This window comes from Haliotis rubra, unplaced genomic scaffold, assembly GCF_003918875.1.
Source record: "Haliotis rubra isolate DU_JTF1 unplaced genomic scaffold, ASM391887v1 Scf832, whole genome shotgun sequence".
Taxonomy (NCBI): Eukaryota; Metazoa; Mollusca; class Gastropoda; order Lepetellida; family Haliotidae; genus Haliotis; species Haliotis rubra.
In genome coordinates, this window is record NW_025767560.1 from 162,860 (window position 1) to 186,973 (window position 24,114).

A 24,114-nucleotide genomic window follows, 5' to 3' on the forward strand; every position below is an offset into this window, starting at 1 on the left:
CTCCATTCAGTTGTGGAAGATTCTCTTGAATCTCTGCCCTATTAACTTTGTTTTAGAAGTGACTTCACCATTCCTTCGTTTATAAAATTTTCATAGAATTCCCTCTGTTATTCAAATTAGATTCGAAACTAAGCTTTGGCACAGAATGGGTCAGGGGTAGGTAAGTATCAAAAGAGAACAAACAGCAGGTATTAATGAAGCAAGAGCTATCATATGGACAAATGCATGCTTTTTTAGTCTTTCTTTGACATAAATATTTCATATGAGGTCAACCAGCTACTCCTGTGTCAAAATGAAGCGTAAAACTTCAGATGTCATGGGTAAAAATGTAATCCATGTAGTGAAGAAATCACTGAAAGATGCCTGATGATAATGGAAGAGTTCATGTTAATTGTGGGTTCAACTGTTTGGCTGAAATTGTTTGTTTATAAACAGAACCATTGAATGATATCACAGGAATTATGCTGAAGTAAATTACACTGGGTAATGGAAGTTGCTATGTCAGATTGTCCACATTGCTGGAAGATTTGGTGTCGTGGAAGACATCGCTGACTGATCAGCAACAGGTAATTTATGACTCTGTCATCTCAAGAAGAAGATCAAAATATGTACAAGAAAATTTCAGCTCTGTGACAAAAACAGTGGTATGGAGAATTGAAGGTGTAGGGAGTAAAAAAGTGGTCAAGTATGCAGCCTGTTACCCTGGCCTCATTAAGATACGTGAGCACTATGTACTGGTCGTACACTAACGGTTCACGTTGACAAAAGACATACAAAGCAACAACAAAAATATGTATATCCCAGAGACACACATCACAAATGCACAAGAAAAGTGCAGAGAGTTGATGGTCATCACTCACAAATACACATTGACAGGGTAGGGGATGGTTGACATTGACAGGGTAGGGGATGGTTGACATTGACAGGGTAGGGGATGGTTGACATTGACAGCGTAGGGGATGGTTGACATTGACAGGGTAGTGGATGGTTGACATTGACAGGGTAGGGGATGGTTGACAGGGTAGGGGATGGTTGGCATTGACAGGGTAGGGGATGGTTGACATTGACAGGGTAGGGGATGGTTGACATTGACAGGGTTGGGGAGGAATCCTGTGAGGAGAGAAGGCTGGGTGGTGGGAGAAGAGTTAGTGTGAGGAAGGCAGGGATATGACTCGACACCTTGTTTAGAAGAACTAGTGTGTTGGGGGAGGATGCCTGTTGGATATAGGTAGGTGTGGAAAACCTGGTTACCATGGGGATGCAGGGACAATGTTAGGGGCACCTGTTACATTTGGAGAAGAGGATTGGAGGATGCATGGACTTGAGCAGGAGCATGTTAGGGACACCTGTTACATTTGAAGAGGAGAATTGGGTATGTGGATGGTAAGAGAGGAAAGAAAATGAAATGATGGGAGAGGGAGGGATTGTTGGTGCTCCTCATTGGACTCCACCAACTATTTAGAGACTATTTCATAGACTATTTAGATATGTACACCATACATATTCCACTACATAAATACATGCGGTTTGTAATATGCAGATGTATGAAACACATGCTTTTTATTATACTTGTACATGGTACTAGACATTATTTCCACCACAGAGCAGTGCTGTCTAGAAGGTAACTGCTATACATCTCACTATATGTAGTATATATTAATCTCAAGTCTCTGCCATTGCCCATTCAGTCACATACATACACATCACATTGATGTATTTTCGTGCCATATGTAAAGAAATGGAGGTCAGGGCCTCCTTGTGCATGATGATCTTTGCACCATGATTTTTGTAAGCTTGATACTAAGCATGACTTTCGTAAGACTGATAACAATGACTTATAAATACCTGTGGAGATGAGCTTGTTTATTGGAGGCCCCACAACCCTGTGTGTAAAATTTTTTCTTTGTCTCTCTCCTCTGATCTTTGCATATGCAATCTTACACCTCTTGCCCATTCGTTCACTCATATGTCCGAACACTCTATCACACAGCCGTTGATCCACCAATTCTCCACCAATCTACTCACCCAGTCACTCACTCACACAAACTCACTCACTCACTCACCAACTCATGCACCCACTCAGCCATTCATTCCTGTACTTTGGCTTACCAATAATAAATACATGGCACTTGTTAAATGTTTGGAATAGGACTGTATGACATCAGAGCTATCAATGTGCTTCAGCAACAAGACATATGCTAATGCAGACACAACATAAGCCTTATCACATGGGTGCCATGGGCACTACCATGGAGATGAGAGACCGTAGAAAAATAGAACAGCATGTCTAGGCTATGTCAACGAACTAGTCTGCTACAAGGCATACCATGCACAGAGTGGTGCATATGTAGTCAGGCCAAAAATAGAAATGAAATTTATTACGCAGATATCAAGGGGTGGTGGGGTAGCCAAGAGGTTAAAATGTTCACTAGTCGCTCTGAAGCCCGCGGTGAGTTCCCCCCATGGGTACAATGTGTTATGCCCATTTTTGGTGTTCCCCATTGTAATGTTGCTGGAATATTGCTAACAGTTTCGTAAAAGCATACTAATCATTCACATATAGTAGAATGTATTGATACAATTAACATGTATTAGGATACAGGTCAACACCGTGTACAAATATGCAAATCTGATTAACACCATGTACAAGGTTACTGGTCAATCTGATTAACACCATGTCCAAGGTTACTGGTCAGATTAACACCATGTCCAAGGTTACTGGTCAGATTAACACCATGTCCAAGGTTACTGGTCAGATTAACACCATGTACAAGGTGACTGGTCAGATTAACACCATGTACAAAGATACTGGTCATGGACAAGGGTACTGGTCATGGGGTATTGGTCAGATTAACATGGTGTACAAGGATACAAATCAGATTAATACCATGTTCATGGATACAGAATAGATTAACACCAAGTACAAGTATACTGATTCTCTGTGGAAAGAACATGAAGCTGAACATGTTTATCACTTTGTATCTACAGGAAATTAAACCATGAGGCACTCATAAAATCATGTGTTATTCAATAATGATTCTCAAAAATAATTTAGATACAGCTTGATCAACAACAGGTGTTTAATACAACTATGCCATTAGGAGTCGGTACAAAGGCTTAACTCATGGTCAAGAGTGATCATCTATTTCCTTGTCATAACCATTGACCTTTCACAGGAGTAGAATGGCCTCTTCTCATGGAGGGGCGGTGGGGTAGCCTAGTGGTTAAAGCGTTGGCTCGTCACGCCGAAGACCTGGGTTCGAATCCCCACATGGGTACAATGAGTGAAGCCCATTTCTGGTGTCCCCCGCCGTGATATTGCTGGAATATTGCTAAAAGCGGCGTAAAACCAAACTCAGTCAGTCAGTCTTCTCATGGATATATACTTTTCTTTCATGACTTGAGTAACAAAGTCACCTCTCGAGATCATCTGGCCTTTACTAATGCCTTTCATGCTGTGAGTAAGATGGCCTCCTGGCCAGGAGGTTTACTTTCCTCCCAGGGTGAGACTAAGATGGCCTCCTCTTAAGGAGACCAACTAAATTTCCATGATGAGAGTAAGATCGCCTCCTCTGGCTTTTATGGCTGGAGTAAGATGGATCCTCTTGAGAAGATCTACTGGCCTTTCATAAGAGTAAAATGGCCTCCACTAAGGCAGGTCTATAGAAACAGGAAGGTGTCTACAAAGAGGTATATTGCAGATATAGGAAGAAGTATGTTCAATGAAATATAACAAATCTGTGGATGAATATCATGGAGAATAGTGACTATCGTAATGAATTTCAATGGAGTCTGACATACTGATCACACGTCAGTATTGTAACATGTATACTCAGTGATTACTCAATGGTTTTCTAACACTCATACTATATGACCAGATAATATGGCCTGGCAGATGTTGCTAGGAATACAAACAAGCATTTTGTCCTGATACTATGACATAAAAGTGTCATCTATGGTTCCTGTATCTGTGCTACATTGTGTGTTATAACCATGTATATATATAGTATGTGAACAGATCGGACACACAGTGTATATTGCCCAATTGTTCTAGAGGTATCGTCTTCAGCAATGCTACAGTGTAACTGCATTGTAGATTTCATCAACGAATACATACATTGTACTCTTGTATATTGCACATTGTTCCTCAGAAAGCAGAATCCATTCCCTTATATTGCACATAATCCAGCAGCAGTCAGCAGGATATCAGTAGTTATCATTCATGGCAGTATAATCTATATATTACTCATCAAAATATGATGACTAAAATGGTTTGAACTAATGATCAGCGCCATGAACCATCTTGAATGATGCAGACGAAGTTAACACTGTAACCCTCCAAGATGCTCATGGCACAAACAAGGTGAAGAAGATACTGGCCACCATTTCATGAGCTTGTGAAAATAGTTCAAAGTTGAAGAATCTTTAATTTGTTGAGCAGAATTCTATTCCAATTTTTTGTGCTTGCTGTAAATTTTACCAAGTGAGTTTTGTAATGAGTTCTCCTGTAGCCAGGACTGTGATGCTCTGACATGGAGCACTAACAAATGAACACATCAGATCTGCTCCCAAATATGTACATTTAGAGCATGTCCATCATATTTGGTCTCCTCAGTAGAATAAATATGACAGTTCCAAACACAATTTATACACATTACTGTACTAAATGTACACACATCTGAACCTACACGTACAACATTGTAATAGTCTCAGTTTCATTAGACTGATTTCACATATCCAACATTGTTGCCCAGTACAATATTGACAGTACTATTTTTCTTGTATGCACCACTACAGGTTAGAAGGTATGTCCAGCCTCAGTTACTGAACAGTAACGTTATGTAAAATGGCCATTAGTAGGTAACAAGCTGTAGTCGGATGTTTCAGTCTGACAAGGTGTCACATTCTGACATGTATCAGTAAACATAAATACTGATTTCCACGAATTGTTTTGTGATTCACCACAGTTTATGTAGCATGTACAATGTACTTGTCAAAAGTACCAAGTTTGTTTGACCTTCTGATGAAAATGGTGATTAAAGTTAAGAACTTGCAGATTTTTCTTGCTGCTCGCCTTTGTGGCAAATGAAACTGTTTGCTCTACCACTGCCTGGTGTTGAGATGTTGAGAGGTGCTGACACAGTTTGTGTTTATCCCGGTACTCATTACTCCCTGCCTGTGTCTCACAGATGGCACACATGATAGATCTGACCGAGATTCTCAGACTCCTGTTTCATAGATGTTTCTCACTTTCCCATTTGGCACAGCATTGGGTGCATAGTTGTGAGGTGGCAACCAGACCGACTTCTCCTGGGCGCTGTAGTAGGGGATGTTGTCATACTGTGCCTGACATGTGTTGTCCACGTCGTAGTCTTCTGGAGGAGGAGGAGGCAGATCAAACTGGTTGTTCAGCTTCATCTCTTCGTCAGGACTACGGAATGTGGACAGTGGTCTTGCAGGTGAGTCCAGAGGTTGCCCTCCATCGTACCGGGGTATTTGGATGGTCTCTGGTTTGGTTGGAGAGTCGAGTATTGGTGGTGGAAACTCTTCATTTTTCTCATTTCCTTCTCGGTCAATGACAGACTCATCTGAACCTGATGGAAGTGGTGTTACCATTGCTACAGGCTGAGAGAATGTGACACTCTTGCTGCGTGTTTTTGGTGGTGGACTTTTATTGCCTTTCTTATTGATGACAGCATAGTAGTTTGGAGGTTGAGTTAAAGTGCGGTTTCCAGCAGCACTGTCAATCTCTTCTCGCAGAGTGAGGTAATCACGAGGAGGAACACTCATGAGGGGTTCTGTTTGGTGTCCGTCTGGACTGCCATTGTAAGGGGGAGGAGGGGCAGGAAGATCTTCATCTTCATCCTCTTCAGGTTTGTTAAATTCGTCTGATCCCAGTACCACATTCTTATTTGGGTTGTAGTCATACTGGGAAGATACCTTCAATGGACTCCGACTGATTGAGCAGTAGTGGTCATCATCGTAGTCATAGCGACAGTAGGATGCAACATCCAGCGATGGCGTCGGACTCATGGCAGGGTACATCTCCACTCGCTTCACTGGTTCCTTCGCTCGACGCATCCTACAGCAGAAATACCATAATGACCATCTCTACAACAATGTGGGGTGCATACTCAGATTTAATGGAAGCAACATGATTGGTGTGCTATGTTAATAATAAATAGGGCCTCTCAAAAACATATAATGTAGTCAAAAGTTCCAGCCAAAGAGAACTCTAATATAGAATTATGTTGAAATGGATAATGATCGTCACATGTGACAATGAAAGCGATGTTTACAATAAATATTTTGAATTAATGGAATGGAGGAATGCTTTTAAAACCTGTGAGTTCCAATTAAATACAAGACCACTTTACATCTTTAAGAAATAAAACTGGAGGTTTGAATTATATGATTCTAAATATGTTAAATGTGAATTATTATTTTATAATTTTAGGCTTTTTTTTTAATAAAGATGTATTCATCATATTTCATACACAATGCACCAGATGATCTGACCAATCACCATGCAGGTAAAATATGGAAATAAAGCATGAATTGCTCCTGGTCAGATTAGCATGAATTCTGGCATGGGAGGTGACTCCGGCCAATAAAGATCTACAGTTATTCTATTGTAAGAATTGTAATGTGTCTCTATAAGCAAGGTAACTGTATACTTGTGTACTTGAATAAACAACTACATAATCCATATTGTTCAGTATTCAACATTTGTGTCTCTGTCTTTGAAAGTTTGGTAAGATCAGATTTCCCCACGACCTGTGCTTGTTGTAATAGGTGATTAAATCTTTTGGTATGGCAGACTCGATTAGTTAGTTATGTGTCATTATCAATTACATGGATTGATGCCCATGATACCAATCTCTGATTGTCTGGACTCAGATATTTACAGACCACCCGTATGTAGCAGGAATATTACTGAGTGTGACATTAAAGAATAAACAATATGGCATAAAATACTACGTGTATGCAAACCATTACCTCCGGCAGTGTACAGCGATGGAGATGATGAGGATGGCGAAGATAACAAACGATGCAGCCACGATTCCTCCAACAATGGCAGCTAAAACACAATGACAGCCTGGTGATAAATAGGTAGGTACAAAACTTAATAAATTTAATATTTAATTAATATAAAATGAAACTCAATACTTTAATATGTATTTTATTGATCATTTATAACAAAGTGGCTGTAATCGTTGTAAACTTCCAGTGCTGTTCCAGGCAGGTGTACCGCTAACATGTAAGATCGTACTGACGAACTGAAAAATACTTTCGTGAAATTATATCTCATTGATAAGCCGACCCCCTTCTACAGACTGCTTTTTGTCCTCAAAATTCGGCTTATCTACGGTAATATATGGTACACAGGTGACGATCTGATACATGTCGTACCTTGGCATTCCATTGCATGTATTGGTTAAAACGAAAATGGGAACAGATTTCTGTGAACATGTTTTAAAGACCCCAAGCTTTTATTATCTGTGTAACATTGGATCTCCTTGGTATTTTAATTTCAAAGGAGAATAAAAGATTATGTTATTGTAAACTGACACAAATGGGTAAGTTAAAAACACATGTCAAGTATAGAAATGGAAAATGAAACAGATATCTACTGTTGGGATTGTGATAGTTTGACTCACCCATGTCAGATGTAAGAGGGAATATGGCTGCTGAAGGTGATTCATTTTCAGGCCAGCGAGGTGTGACAGTGCTCAGCTTTTCATTAGAACCTTCAGCTTTAGTTCGATCCCTTGATTCAGCATCTTGGTATGGCTTGGCAAGGAGGCGTCTGAGTGCCTCCCCACAATACACGTTCACAAAGTCTTTTGATTGTTCAGCTAGAAGAAGAAAGAAAGAAAATATAGCTACTCTGATCAACAGTTCTTTTTGATAACAAGAAATAAAAGATCCTTTTTTTTATCAACAGGTCTACTTAATTTAATGACAGGATGGAGTACCTATTTTTACTGATCGGCAGCTATATTAGATGACATGCAGGAGATGACCAATCCTCAACATAATTATTCAAACTCTCAGATTGGAGTCATCTAAGGCTCTGCATTATTCCATCTTCCATTCTAGTTTATCCAGTCTATTTTGTACTATTATATAAATGTACCCATGAAGATCCGGGTTAGAATATTGATCTTCAGTAACCCATGGTTGTCGTAAGAGGTGACTAATGGGATCGGGAGGTCAGACTCGCTGACTTGGTTGACACGTCATCGGTTCCCAATTGCACAGATCAATGCTCATACTGTTGATCACTGGATTGTCTGGTCCAGTAGGGCTTTGTATTTAATGAGGTACTTGTAGAATAATGGCTTCCCTTGCTTGTTGATGGTGTGATTGTAAAGAGGCAAATACAGGAAGAAAAAAGAAATTTGGCATGGTTGATATAGGTTAAATCTTACAAAAATAGTTTTGGAACTAAAGTTCAGAAAGAAATTATGTTGAAACTAAGTGTAGGTCCAAACAGAAACAGTTAGTCTACTTTACATCTACTATATCTAAAGAAAAAATGTATTGCCTGTGTACAGTATAAAACCTTTTCTCCTATTTACCTTTAATCTGGAACCACACGTAAGCAGTTCCACGATCTTGGCTGTGGCTCTCCAAGCTGATGGTGACATTCCGTGTGGACCGTTCATACAGAGCTCGGAAGCCATACAGTCCTCGGTGGCCACAAGTGATCTGCTTCTTATAATTGAAACTGTCTTCAATCTTGATGAGCTCAGTACAGGTTCGGCCTCCATACTCTGACATGGCAATGAGAATGTCAATGGAGTGGAGGCTGATGCCGCGGGACTGCTCTGTCGTGGCTAGGCAGGAACATCTATGTTTGTTGCCGCGGATAGACGCTGGGTATTCTTTGTTAGCTATGTACAACTCCTTCCCTCGCTTATGTGTATCAGAGCAGAAACTCGCAATATCAACATCTGCAACAGTGATTGAAAAACTGTGATCAGTACTTCTTCAAATAACATCTGGAGGTTGAATGATGAACAAGGGAGATAATTCAGTGGCTATACATCTTACTTGCTTGATAACAGTGTAGACCTAAACCAAAATGTCTTGTTAAAAAGAAGTTGTATAGCCTTAGAATTGTTGCACTTGCTTATCTAATATGAAACTGCTACATGTGCAGATATTAAATGTGAAATGGTCACTGGCAGAACTCACTAAACAGACAGTTAAAGGTCACATGCAACGCAAAACACAACTTTGCAGATTCTGCTACCTTTCGGATGGGATTACAGTAACAAATTATCAAAAATACAAATTCAACTTATAAAGTTGGAAAAAAACGATTCACTAATTTCACCCCAGCGCTGGGGTGAAAAGTGGTTTCAACAGCTGTGCTGCGCTGCGCCCACAGCAAGTGATGCGTGCAAGGATTATTGCTGTGGTCGAAGTTGGAGAACATAAGATGTATCTTGTGATTACAAGCATCTTTGGTCTGCAGTAATAAAAATACACTGGTCCCATACTTTTTCTCATATGTTTTCATATCTTGCTTTTTGGGGGGTTGGCAGATTTGCAAACCAAGTTTTCAAGAAAGTGTAGCATTAGAAATACTAATTTCTGTTTTAAAAATTGCTCAGCTTGAAAACTGAAATGTTTTAATACATGTCTATGGAAACATAGAAAAATATGTTGATTGTGATAAGCAGTCTCTGTCACAGACAAAATGTCTGTTTTATTGACACCTATGTGTCTGCCTGCCTGTCTGCTAATGACAATATGCAATACACAACTTCAATCATTGACCACATGCAATTTGAACTTGAAACGTATCAGGCTATACACCATAAACAAAATACATTGATTTGTGGCTCGTGTTCCTGAGTTCTGTCTCTGTCATATTATGTAATTACACAGACATGCAGGTGTGATACTTGTACACATGACATGTTATTGTCTGTAGGTTGCAAACAAACTGCATCCATTTTTCTCGGATGACTGGATCGGACGGAAACCAGTGCAAACTCAGATTGAAAGGTTTCAAGTCCTGCTTTGTACTTGGACGAACGACAGTTTCCAGCCACGCAGTAAGTAGTTGACAACTCAGTATTTGTTGATTGGATCAAACACAAATGCAGAAAAAATGAGCATGTATTTACACTTGAGTGAACACCCACCCGCTCTGCCTGGGTTCAGTCTCCCGGGTGCTCCGTTTCGAGGGAAGTAAACCCAAGTACAAAATATTGCACTTTTGATTTGCGATTGTACGCTTATTATTTTGTTTATTTGTCTTTTTCAAATAATGAGCAATGTATACTATATGTCGTGAATAAGTAATAATTGTGTTTTAATTATGTTTGTTTTTTTGGTTGCATGTGAACTTTAATATGATGGTAAACAGATAGTGAAATATTCCTGTTGTACAAGGGAAGTAACTCTTGTTTCATTGTCTGTTCCAGTTCTTATTGGCCCACGTCGCCCTAAAACTATAAAACCAAACCTCTGTTCCAGTTGGCAGTTCATGATTAATACAGCTAATACAACATGACTGATTCATTCCATTGGATTAAAATCCAGCCTCTGTGATATTTTCTCTGAGTTTTCTTACTTCTTGTGAGTCAATTATTATGCAAATGTTTTATGACTTAATGTGTCAGATTTTAAGGCTGCTTTTAGCGGTATTCCAGTTATATCACAGCTTTTCATCTCAGTGTGGAAGGAAAGCCCAAGGTGATTCAGGGATTACATATTTACTAATTTGGGGAACCAACAATTACAGGTAAGGTGCTGTCAAACATAATCAGATGGAAAGGGGATTCAAACACACAACCACAGGTGTCTGGCATGGCCAACAGAAACAACTCAGCGCCTCAGTAGACTGGCCCAACCTTAGGATTTATGAAATGCAGAACAGTTGCAACAGCATTTATAATTTTAATTGTATTTTAAAAAACATATGTTATAAATTTAATGAATTGTGTATTTGTACAAGAGTTCAAAAAGAGTTTGTGTTTTGATATTGCTGCCGAAATACATTCTTTCCATGTGTGTTAAATCAGCTGTTTAAAAACTGGTCTGAAATTCAAGTCAAGCGTCATTCTGTCTTATAAGCTCAGGTAATGACAGTCTAGTTTTTCTTTAACTAAATAAGCTGAACATTATGCCTAAAGGCAAGTTTGGGCTGGTTGAAAGTTTTTGTCACAGGCTGGATGTTAATAGGTTCTGTCTGACATCAGTTGCAGAATATTTCTGTAGCCCAAGGGAATTAACTCTTACTACCTTGCATGTCTCTTATCTGGAGATGATATTACCTCGTAGCAATCTGGTTCAGTGCTTTCAAAATAATTGTGTAAATAACAGGAAGTTTACATGAATAATTTGTAAATGAAATTCAGTGTTTTGAATGCTGTCATTATTTTAATGTGGTTTGATTGAGATGATAACTGTTAACACGGTGAATGAAAGTCTGACAACCCTGTCAAGGATAATTTGATTTCTTATTCATTTTCATTTCCCTTGAAATTAGTTGATTTGGTCTGGGAAACGGAAGTAGGAAGTTGTTTATTGATTCCTGCTGCTGTGACGTAGGTACAATAACATGACAGCTTGGTGAAAATACAGTCCTTATGTTGAGAGAAACTTACGATTTCACACACCTAATTTATCTAATAAGCCTGTGTTAAGTATTGTAAACAAGGTAGGGTTCTAAGGCACTGTGTGAAAGCTGACGAAAATACATAGGGTTGTGATTACATTTAATTTTAAAATATGGTAGGAAGGGATTTCTTTTAATCCTTTCAACCATAATAAGACCTACTGTAATCATTACATATAAATGTGTGGTATATAAATTTTTCATGACCAGTGAGTATACTACATACTTCACATATCCCAATTGAGGTTATTGGGGAAATAGGAGCAAATCCACAGATGTTGTGGGGTTGCCTTTGTGGGTGGTGAATAAAAAACTGGTCATTCAGCCAACAGGCTTTGAGGTATCATGTTGTTTCTGATTACCGTACATGCTTCATATCATCATGATGTTTGCTATTTATTTAAGTGACAAAGTATTTGATACACACTGGCGTCAGAATCTTTGTTGTACACAGGGATGGTTCTAATGCCATATTGATAAACTCAGAGAAGTCAACATTATCTGACACTGGCTTATCCGACTACTTCTATAGCTAGGTTCTTGAAAACTGTGGCCATTCTGATATTTACTACTGCTATATTGTCATCTGTTTGAAATTGGGGCAAGTTTTCTCAAAAACTGTTTTAATCAAAGAAATGAAATTGAATACAATGATGGTACTGGTCACAACCTAAAATGAGTTTCCATTGGTATCTAATGTAAATTTTTGACAGAGTTATGGCCCTTGTTCTATGCTTTTCAACTCTGAGCATGCCAAACGAAACAAAAACAAGATTTCTCTGAAACTATTGAAGTTATATGAATGAAACCTTGTATTCTTAAACAAGGCTAGTCAAGACCTAGATATTTTGTTTCATACTTTGATTATACCTGTGAAGATCTGGGTTAGAATTGGTCTTCAGTAACTCATGCTTGTTGCGACTAAGGGGATCAAGAGGTCAGGCTCGCTGACTTGGTTGACACATGTCATCGTATCCCAACTGCATAGAATGATGCTCATGATGTTGATCACTGGATTGCCTGGTCCAGACTGGATTATTTACAGACCGCCGCCATATAGCTGGAATGTTGCTGAGTGCCATGTTAAACAACAACCAACCAATCATACAATGATTAACCTGACCTATTCTACTTTAACTGCTAAGATTGTTGTATGACTGCTATCTTTTGAACACTGTTGCTGTCCTACAGCCACTACTCCATTGAACACTGTGACTGTTCTAGGGGCGGTGGGGTAGCCTAATGGTTAAGGCGTTCGCTCATCATGCCAAAGACCTGGGTTCAATTCCCCACATGGGCACAATTTGTGAAGCCCATTTCTGGTGTTCCCCTGCTGTGATGTTACTGGAATATTACTGAAAGTGGCATAAAACTAAACTCACTCACTGTGACTATTCTAACAGTGAGTGAGTATGTTTTTACGCCGCTTTTAGCAATATTCCAGCAATATCACGGTGGGGGACACCAGAAATGGGCTTCAGCGTGACGAGCAAACGCTTTAACCACTAGGCTACCCCACCGCCCCTACTTTCTAACAACTGCTACAAAACTCCACACTGTGGCTGATCTAATCACTACCTTGTTCAAGTCAGGTTTATCATATCACCTCCACTTTGTCCTACTCTGGGGTGTATCTTATCACTGCCTATGTTTATGATACTGTGATCTTTCAACAATGTTACAACTTGTTTGCATTGAGGAAATTCTGAGCAACAACTTTTGGTGTTTGTTGTCTGACCCTTGGCAACTAATCACATTGCTATCACAAGCACTCCTTCCTCGCAAGACAATTGTTGGATGTGTATGGATGCCTCCTGTAGATGGTGTAGACTGCTGCTGCTGACTTAACCTTGTGTCTGTGTACATAACATACATTGTACAGGTGTAAAGTAGCACCATTTGTTTATAGGAGGTCATCCTCAACCATATGTTCAGGGAACATCAAAGATGGCACTGATGTCAGCACAAGCTGAGCTATCTCTTCATTGCTCCATACAGACAGTTATAGCTTCACTTTGTGAAAGTCTGTTTCTGAAACTCTGGGAACTTTATGCTCTTCAAGGCATTGAGGTCATGAGGAACAGTAAGGGATTAATTCTGAGCAAGATTATTAGTTTAATGAGGACACATTCTTTGGTTAAATCTTGGAAAATGAGCTGAAGTAAAATTAAACTTGACTGCTTAAGTAGTCTATAGAATGTGGAGTGAAGCTGTTGTTTGCATGTTTAGAAGTAGTTTACCTCTCCTTCAGTTTGTAACATCATCTGGTTGTGATAATGAATATTTACAATCATCTCATTTATGATCAAATTGTAAAATTCTCACCTGTCACACGTGGATGTGATTATTAACATGTTTACATACTTTAGTGAATAATTATGAGGTGCCCCTCCTCATAACAAGTACTTCAGTACAAGGTGGTTTGATTTAACATCTCTAATACAATAGTTGCTTGTTTCAGCTCACCTGGTATTCTGAATCATAGTTGATTTAAAACTCACCTATATTGCTGCATGATAGTGGTTGGTTTATCTCCCCTGTGTATACAATGTAACACATGCATCAGCTGCTTGTTAATTAAACTTACATACTGCTTGCTGGCATAACTATCACACATTATCTTGCCTCGCACATAAATGTTGTTTTCTGATTGGCTGAGCGCTCTTCTATTATTTTCAATGTACCCCGCTGATGTTTTGCGAATGCAAATAGATGGAAGGGAGATAACTATAAATTTGTTTTTCTTTTCGTCTTGTCCTCTATGATCCGATGCCCTTGCTTCAAACAGTTCAAAATTACCATTGAGGTGTTCGGTAAGATAAATACGTTGTTCACTGGTCCCTCAGGGCCCATGGGTTGATGTACCCTTGATGTTTCTTTATGTTCCCCTCGCCCTGAGCCCGAAGGGCGAGGGGAACATAAAGAAACATCGAGGGTACATCAGCCCATGTCCCCTTCAAGACCAGTGAACAACTTATATTGTTCTGAATGGTGTTAGGGGCGATGGGGTGGCCTAATGGTTAAAGCGTTTGCTCATCCGATGAAGACCCAGGTTCGATTCCCCACATGGGTACAGTGTGCGAAGCCCGCTTCTGGTGTCCCCGCCATGATATTGCTGGAATATTGCTTAAAGCGGTGTAAAACCATACTCACTCAGTCTGATTGGTGTTTGAGTGTACTATACTTTTATGTATAGTAACATATGTCATATTTAGGGATTGGTGCTTTTGGGGGGACTGGTCTGACAACTGGTACTCTAGATCACATACTTCATGTACCCCTTTGACAGGTATAAATTGGCACTGTGACGTATGGTAGTTACTTTTTAAGCTCACCTGGAATGATTTGCCATAGTTCCTTGATTTAGCACACCTGATGTTAAAGTAGATTTATTTGTTGTTGGTTTGTTGTTTAATGCCGCACTCAGCAATATTCCAGCTATTTGGTAGCGGAAGGGTAGATTTAAGTTACCCATCATCATGATGATGATGAATTTATGTTGTGCCAGAGTTCCAACTAAAATGGTAAAATGCTGAAGTGTTGGCTCACCTGCTATGCAGTCATAGATGATGGTCATAAAGTCAGTGGTCTTCTTCAGACACTGTCCACCAGTGGTGACCTTTCTGACCGTAAACTTGCAGGCAGGATAGCCAGAACACTGGGTGTTGATGTCCAGGTAGGACTGTTCCCTGTTCACAATGCAGTCTGTGTGTGACGCGGAGCAGCAGTCACGCCGGGTGCGGCGCTGTCCCACACAGGCTGGATCCAGCTTCACACCGAAGAACAAGCGTTTGATGGCTATACGGTGTCCTGCTCCACAGTCCAGCTTCAGTTCCTGCTCATTACAACCACTGGCGTAGATGTTCTGTCTGCCCTCGCCACGCACTGCAAAATAGGTTTTGGAAATAGTTAAACATTGTAAGCAACAGATTCATGAATTGGGTATCACCAAAATGGTCAGTGCTCAATAATGTTAGAATACCTTCCTCTCTTTGGGCTATCCAAACACATCAAGCTGTGATTTAACTGTTTAAAGTGGTGCTACCACTCGCTCACTCACTCACTCACTCACTCACTCATTTCATAGTACAATGACAATAAGTATGTTTAATGAGGGGAAAGTGTTAGAATACCACCGTCTGATCTTTTCAACTGGATATCAATAATGGATTAAATTATAGCTACTGTATAAACTGGTCTACTAAATATCAGTATTGGATAAAACTTTAAATACTGTCTAGACTGCTCCACCGACTCTGGACTACAGTATTGAATTAACTTTGAATACTTCTGTCTATATTGGTCTTGTGAGACACCAGTGTAACAGTTACCGAAACAACTCTTAAATTCTATGAAAGGATACCATTCAGTTATCGCTTACATTCAGCAGTGATCTCTATTGATCTTCTCTTCCACTGAATGAATATGGGTGAAATCATAGCTATCTTAACCACAGTAACTTAGCATGTAAGTATGAAGAATGTTTGTTCCATCTAGACATTTGTAGGAATATATGAATATTCCTCATCCTGATGATGGTGTGATGGCCTCCCATCCCCAACACCAGCCTTCTGAAGCGTGGTGCACTACAGAGAGATGATAATGTGATTAGCCAGCGTCTTGAGGAAGTCAGGGTAATGTGCATTCCAGACAAATCAGGGCAATTGCGGGACTCTGTCACTATTATCAGCTGCTTTATTCAGATAGATGCCCATCGGACAATGGAAGCAGGATGACATTTGACGGACTGCAGCCTGACATGCAGCAGACACTACACAATCAGCTGGAACTGCAGATGAATCCTCATATTGATAATTCGCTTCTACGCGGTGACGTGTTGAGTGTCCACATCTAGTTATTAGTGGACTTTATTGTTGATTTGGCTGAAAATAGGATAATCTTCTTCCATCAATCACATGTTTAACAATGTTTAACTTCTTTACTTATTCTGCTCTACAGAGCTCATCATGCTGAAGATTTGGTTCCATCCCCACATGTGAAATGTGGTATAGAGTGTATGGACCTTTACCTTGTGGTATTTATGTACACCTAGACTTGCACAAGTCTCTAATATAATAATTAATGGTTAATTTCTAAAAAAAATCAATAAATATCCCTCTAACAGACTGGCATACTTGTACTGTCCACTTATCTAGACTTGCCTCTTAAAGGATAGAATTACTATACATCCATGGGCTTAGCCTTGTACACCTTGTAGACTTGATATTGTTCAGTCCTGCAATGTTTGTTGTCAGAGTTAACCTATACATTGATCAGTGTCCATATTGTTCAGTTAATCCATGCCTGCTGTAGGAATTAACAAATATGCTTTTCGTCTACCAAGTGTTAGAAAAGGCATGTGTTGGAGACTTGAATAAACATGCTTATAGTTAAACAAAACTTAGCCCAGTAAATCAAAACTTAGTAATTGGTGATTAAATTACCAGAAATAAACTCTGTTCATCTAGCTTAAAATGAACAGAAGTTTGTGTTGTAACAATTGCACCATATCAACACACAAAATGGCGCCATCAGAGACCAGATAATCTATTACATGGTCTCTGGTGCCATGCACTGGAGTTCTACACAACCAAGCATCATATGAAAATCAGCAGAACACAAACATATTTTCACTGCTAATATATACGGTAGGGATTGTGTGTATGCTGCTGATGTTTTTCATTCGCTTTATGGAGTCTCTTACCTTAGCAGACAACTTTGCATGCTATGTGGCAGATAAATTGCTGATTTTTTGTTTGGGTTTGAGGATGTATTTGTGTTTAAGTTCGGGTCCATAAAATTATTGTTTAGTCACACACAAAGAAATTGACTTTGAAATATATTTTAACAGTATTTTATTATTTTGTCATGTGGCAATGTGGGAGAAAAGCCTTAACTGGAGATAGATGATTATGACAGAGGTAAGTTGCTTACGAAAGTAAGGGTTATTCTCATTGTTTGCACCATGTACCATCTTATATTGCCAGCTGAGGACATCATTGCACTCTATTTGAAGCACCTTATAACACTACCAGCACCTACAGCACCCTGTGACTTGTGTTTGGGAAGGTTGAACTGAGTGGCATGGTGCAACCAGGTGGTCTGTTTCTTATGGCCAGGATTTATTGCTGATCAATGGTAATTATCATCAGGATACAGACATTTATTGTTCTGTAATGTGAGCATGAAATGAGACATTGTTTTCGTCATTGATCTTGTGATAATTTGAGGTTACAGTAACTATAAACACTTGTTGTGGCGCTCTTATAATGTCTTGGGCTGTTGATAGGATATACTGAGTTTGAAATGTCCTCAGTATTGGAGCAGGCTACAGACATCATGCCAGACACAGAAAGCCAGACTCCAAGAAAATTGAGGTCGAGGCATTTGAGAGCAACAAGTGGGTCTCTGGTGGGAGTCAGCCTGGAAGTAGATATATATTGATCTTTTCACTGCTTCTCTTCTCCGTCCCATGGCAGCTCCCACACTTTCAACTGGTTAGTCCACTAACTCTCCACCTCGAGATCCTCTGAGGGAGCTGCCTCAGCTGGAACACTTAATTTTAACCATGGTCTCCATGGTACATAGAAACTGTATCAATCTGCCCTACATTTTTGACAAGACATAATTAACTTGATCCATCTATCTTACTTTATTAACATATATCTGGTAAACTTTCTGACCTCAATAAAACTCCAAAGTCTATCCATCTTTTACTCCTCTTGTTATTGTAATTTTATTCATCAGTTTCATGTAGAAGAGTATTGTTTCTAGTCATCTATTATTGTTCTGCACCTGTTTACTATCCAGTGTGTCCTTGACCATCCTTGGGTAGCTCAAAATGAATCTTTCATCTGGTCAACATCCAACTTAAATACACCAAATGAATGATGAGCTGATAATAAACTTGATGTCTACAAGGGGTCCATTATCTTTAAACTTATCTGCGATGTCAAAAGCTGACTGCTTCTGACAGCAGTCAACAGTAACATGTGATACTGACATGTTCATGCACCTCCATGGCAGTTGTGGCTGGGCACCAACATCAACACGAACATAAGGGTTGACATAACTGTTGATAGCAAGTGATGTTTCTTACCAAACACATCCTGGCCTACAGGTGTCTGTAAGTGATGTTTCACATCACTCAGTGCCTCATAGCATTCATGATAATGCTTCATATCACACTCATGCTGATTTATACCACTTGCAAGTGTTGCTTCATAACACACACACATACATGATGCTTCGTACCTAGCCTTGCTCCAAGCCTTTACTGAATGCTGAGCCCATGGATGTACAGTAATTCTATCCGTTAAAGGGGCAAGTCTAGTTAAGAGGACAGTACAAGTTTTAGGACCCCAGTCTGTTATTTATTTTTTTCAGAATGTTCATTTAAACTATTAATTATTACCTTAAAGACTTGTGCAAGTCTACTTCATACCCTCAGGCATGTTTTGCTTTCACATCTTAAACAAGTGTTCCAACTCTGTGCAGGCAGGAATTGCTGCCAATCAAGGAAAACACCCAGGTAAGCATTAACACAACTAATTATGTACTGTTTAAAAAGCAGACCATGTGTTATTCAGAAAGGTCAACATAGTCATCTCACAAACCATAAAGAGAGATTTTCATAAGCCATGGAGAAATCAGAATGATATTATTTTGTAATTTACCAATATCCCACAAATCACTCTGTGTACAGACATAAAACTTTATTAGCCTGCGTGGAGGTTGCAGTGGCTGACTTTATCGGCATTAGTCACCGAAGTAATCAAGTTGGCCACTCTGGGTGTAAATATCTTCATACAGTAACATTTCCACAAGGCAAAAACTTAATTATGGTTGTCAGATTCAGAGGAAGATTGACAGACTGGCCTGGTGTGTCGTTTACAATCTGATAATTGCTGTGAGGATAATCAGAAAGTCTTTCTTCATGTTAGATGTAAGCGCAGATTATAATGCTGCTCAACCTCGCATGTCAGTTTTGACAAACTGGGTGAGGTACATCCTTAATTTGTGTGAAAGCTATCTGGCCTGTATATGGACTCAGTCTGTCCTTACTGCAGTGGGAAATGTGCACGAATACATTTTGTTTCCACATAGCCAAACATAATTCAAACCACTAGAAAATCTTTGCACATATATACAGTATCTCCATGAACCCACCCAATCCTGCCCAACCCCACCCCACTTGATCCTACCATGACAAGACCCTCACACAACATGATGCTTACCCGAAAACCCACATGACTTCATTTCAATTGCCGGACATTGGCATTGTTTGTTCATAAACATACAGCAGATCCGTATGAACATATTTCAGTTCATCCCCCCTCTTCGCAACAGCTGCACAATATTCTTACAGTAGATATTCAACCACCCAATATCAAGCACAGCAATGGACAGTAGATTTACAGAAAGCCTCACAGCCCCAGTAACCGACTGTAGACATACAATCACCTTCAGTTTGTTTATTTGTTGTTAAATGCCGCACTCAGCTCATTCCAGCTTTGTGGCGGCAGTCTGTAAATAGTCAAGTCTGGATCAGACAATCCAGTGATCAACAGCATTCAGCATCAATCTACACAATTGGGAGATGACGTGTCTACAAAGTAAACAATAATGATCGACCGATCCTGTTAGTCGCCTCTTACAACAAGCATGAGTTGCTGAAGACCAATTCTAACCAGGATCTTCACAGATTAATTAAATTCAGCCCCCATAGATATGCAACATGTACAGGGTAAACCAGGGTCCATCCAGAACAGAAGAGTGATGTACAGTACTAAAACATGTCTTCTATGGGTAGCTTCGTGCAAGTCTCTCTTCAGAAAACCGTGTGAGGAACCCATTCTGGATGGTCCTGCTCAGTTCGATATATCTAGAATATTTTGTATAGCACCATTAAACCCCACTCACAGTCATACCACACAGGGGTACAGATCGATGCCTTTTCCCCTCTCGTCAAAGAGACATCACACACACGCCCCTCAGCCTCCCATCACAGACACCTGAGACATCACAAAACTCAACAAACATCACGCACAAACTGGTATTTGCATTTCTTAGTCATAACATGATTTGTGTTTGGAGGGAAGATGTTTACTACCACTTGGCTGATTAAACTTTTTAAAACTTTCAGAAGACACTAGAGACGTGAGAAATCATTTCTCTGCAATGATGTTTTTTATGAACTGATTCCTTACTGCCCTGACATTGAGGGAGAAATGAGACATGAATACTACAGACTATTTCCAGCTGCTTGATGAAAAGCTAGTTCCGCTGTGTGAAGTCCCCACCATTTGAAACTGTGTTGTGTTACATGTTTTATGTCCCAGTTCTAGATTTTAATCAGATTGACATCCAATCAATACTGCAGTAGGCGGCCGAGAGGAAGGCGCAGGCAGGTATCCGACTCTATGGATCAGCTGTTTGCATGACATTACACATTACCCACCAGCTATTAGTCAGTTTTAGTCATATTTTGCACACTGTTTGATTTCTGATGGCTATACGATACCCATGCGTAACTGGAGACATATTGTCGGGGATTGTTTGCTTGTATAATTGTTGTAGACCGGAGATGGTTTAAGATTACTGTTAGATCCAGGAATATCTGCAAGATCAATGATTCGATGAGTGTTCAATTACCATTTTATGGCAATAATTACTTCTGTAATTCTTTAATTAGTGCATTTAGAATAGCTTCATCAGATGCTAACATGTTCATTGCAACTGATCCAAAGTAATATTGATCATGAAAACTAGGATGTTATTGGGTATCATTTTTAGTTGATAGATTAGTTGTACAACGTTTATGAAATGGTATTCCATTTGGCAATGTAACTGGCCCCAGGCTGGAGATGAATGATGTCGTCCTTTGAGCTGGCAGCTCATGCTGCTTATAGAGGACACTTACAGCTGAGTCAATGAATGATTGAACTTAACAAGGAGCCATGGTCCTTTTGAAGATGTCTCAAATATTTGATCAGATATTCAAAATTCCCTTTTCACAACCTTATTGAGTCCACTGCATCAAACCCAGCATGATTAATGAGGGAAGCCTCTCAGGGCTATAAGGAATTGGGACAGGGAAGGAGGGTTATTGAGATGGCTGGTGCAGTTGCCATCATAACTCAAGATGTCCTGTTCTTGCATTAGGCCATTTTGTCTGAAATAGTTTATGGCTTAGCCTACATCATCACCAGGGAATACATTGTATCTGTCATTATGTTTCACTGTGTCTTGGAAGTTTCTCTCATTAACAAACTAGGCCAGTAGTTTTCTGGTTTCATGCCTTGGAAGTTTCACTCCTTAACAAGCTAAACCTTTCAAGAACTTCAAGCTAGACCAGTACTTTTCTGGTATTTTGAAAAGTTAAAGGCAGCGTCATTATTCAACAGCTTCTCATGTAATATAGTTGGCACTGGTGACCAATTCATAGAAAGTGTCGTATTTCACTTTGTAGAGTTGTATCCTTGCCAGAAACCTGTCATTGTGGGTATAAACAGGTACACCCAGACTACTCTTCCAGGGTTTTCAGTTCCATATGCATGGAGGTTTCAACATAGTGGGAAAGGTCAAAGACCTCCATCACTTTCAGCTTTCCTTCTGTATAAACCTGACACACCATGATATAACTGAAATACTCTTTAAAAGCATCAATAATCTAAGCCCATGGACGTATTTCTCTGTGATGGATATATAAATGGATTGAACATCAGTCAATGGAGTCCAACGTATTTTAGCCTCATGCATCTTAACATTTTGGACTGGAAGGTGTGGAATCAAAACATTTTAAGTGATATCTGTCCAAACAGGCATCAGGGCACTGTTTCTTTCAGGGAGTATTGAGTTTGTGGAATACTCGTAAACCTTGTCCAGATGTTCCGTGGACAAATACAGAGATTTGTAAAAATCAACCTGATGCAGTAAACTGTTTACCAGGGGCAGCAGCGGCATAACCCTTAGTGGATGTTAACTGTGAGCTGTAGCAGCAAGGGGTGGTAACAGGAGTGAGTTGATTGAGTCTACAACTAGTCCATGGTGATTGAAAGTGGCGGCGCTGCAATCAGTGATCAATAGAAGACACATGCAGCTGAATCCTGTGGCACTTTTACTGCAGCACTTTGTATGAGTGATGTGATAAGCTATGATATCATCTGAGATAGAACTCATCGTATTTACATGGCACTGTTTGATTGATGTGATGGGCTGGCTATGACATCAGTCAAACTAGAGTTCATGATACTTGCAGGCTTGGCCCGAGGTATATATGTTATATCTTCCTAGATTGCAAATTTGTGTATCCACAAAACTGTTTGAGGTATGTGATAAGCTTTGATATCACCTGGACATCATAGTTTATACACTCAGCAGTCTGGGGTATGTGATGAGCAAGGATATCACCTGTGATAGACACCATGGTTCATACACTCGGCAGCCTGAGGTATGTGATGAGCAAGGATATCACATGTGATAGACACCATGGTTGATACACTCAGCAGTCTGGGGTATGTGATGAGCAAGGATATCTCAAGTGATAGACACCATGGTTCATACACTCAGCAGTCTGGGGTATGTGATGAGCAAGGATATCACCTGTGATGGACACCATGGTTCATACACTCAGCAGTCAGGGGCATGTGATGAGCAAGGATATCACCTGTGATAGACACCATGGTTCAGATAACTGAAGGGAAATGTGATGAGCTGTACTACTATTGGGATATGCTTCACATCAGTTCATTTTGATCCCACTTGTCCACTAATATAACCACAAGGAGGAAAAACACATCAGATAGCTGTTAGTGGTGATGTTATGGGTTGTAAAGGGATATGACTATCTGCAATATTCTAGGACATCTTTTCTCCTTTTCATCAGCAGGCCTAGGAAACAAAGCTAAATACATCTTATTCAAGTGTTCATTTTGTTATCACTGAAAGTGTTCCAATTTTGAGAAGTTTCCCGTGTACACTTTCATTACAACCTAATCCAGTTTTAACACTTTCTTTACACAGGGAGATGAGATGGTATGGTTTGTATTGGTTAATATTCAGGAAGACCATGTTGTTGGACAATCTGATCTTAGTTTATTGCTTGCAGTGCACTAAAGGATCACCCATTAATACACAATTTGCTCGAAAGCACAAGGATTGAAAACAACAGTTCACCTTACTAAACACTAAGCCCTTTCGTTTTGGTCTACTTACAATAATTGTTGATTTGGGAGGCCTTCTGTAAACAAATTTCTGCCCAAAGGAAGCTAAAACTAGTTTGTGTGGCTTGTTTTGGATTATACTTAGGAAGCGGTGCACGCTTCATTCTCAGGGGAATGCTGTGTTTATATCTGCCACCAGGGGGTCGCAAACTTTGTTTGATGTCTGGCAGAAACATCCAGAAATAACCAGAGCCTCTCAATCTCAACACATTCCTCAGTTATACTGGACTTCCAAACTTTCATCTTGAT

At 39.7% G+C, this 24,114-nt stretch overlaps 1 protein-coding gene across 1 annotated transcript in view; it reads right to left on the reverse strand.

The window, feature by feature from the left end:
• Window positions 1-3,677: 3,677 nt before the first annotated feature.
• LOC124262360 overlaps window positions 3,678-24,114 on the reverse strand; it is an 80,395-nt gene continuing 59,958 nt past the window's right edge. The window contains exons 3-7 of the mRNA XM_046696846.1: window positions 15,191-15,526; window positions 8,586-8,960; window positions 7,662-7,859; window positions 7,000-7,081; window positions 3,678-6,082 (exon numbers count right to left, since the gene is read on the reverse strand). Of these exons, the coding sequence (XP_046552802.1) occupies window positions 5,221-6,082; window positions 7,000-7,081; window positions 7,662-7,859; window positions 8,586-8,960; window positions 15,191-15,526 (1,853 nt within the window). The 3' untranslated portion in view covers window positions 3,678-5,220. The remainder of the gene's footprint in view (window positions 6,083-6,999; window positions 7,082-7,661; window positions 7,860-8,585; window positions 8,961-15,190; window positions 15,527-24,114) is intronic.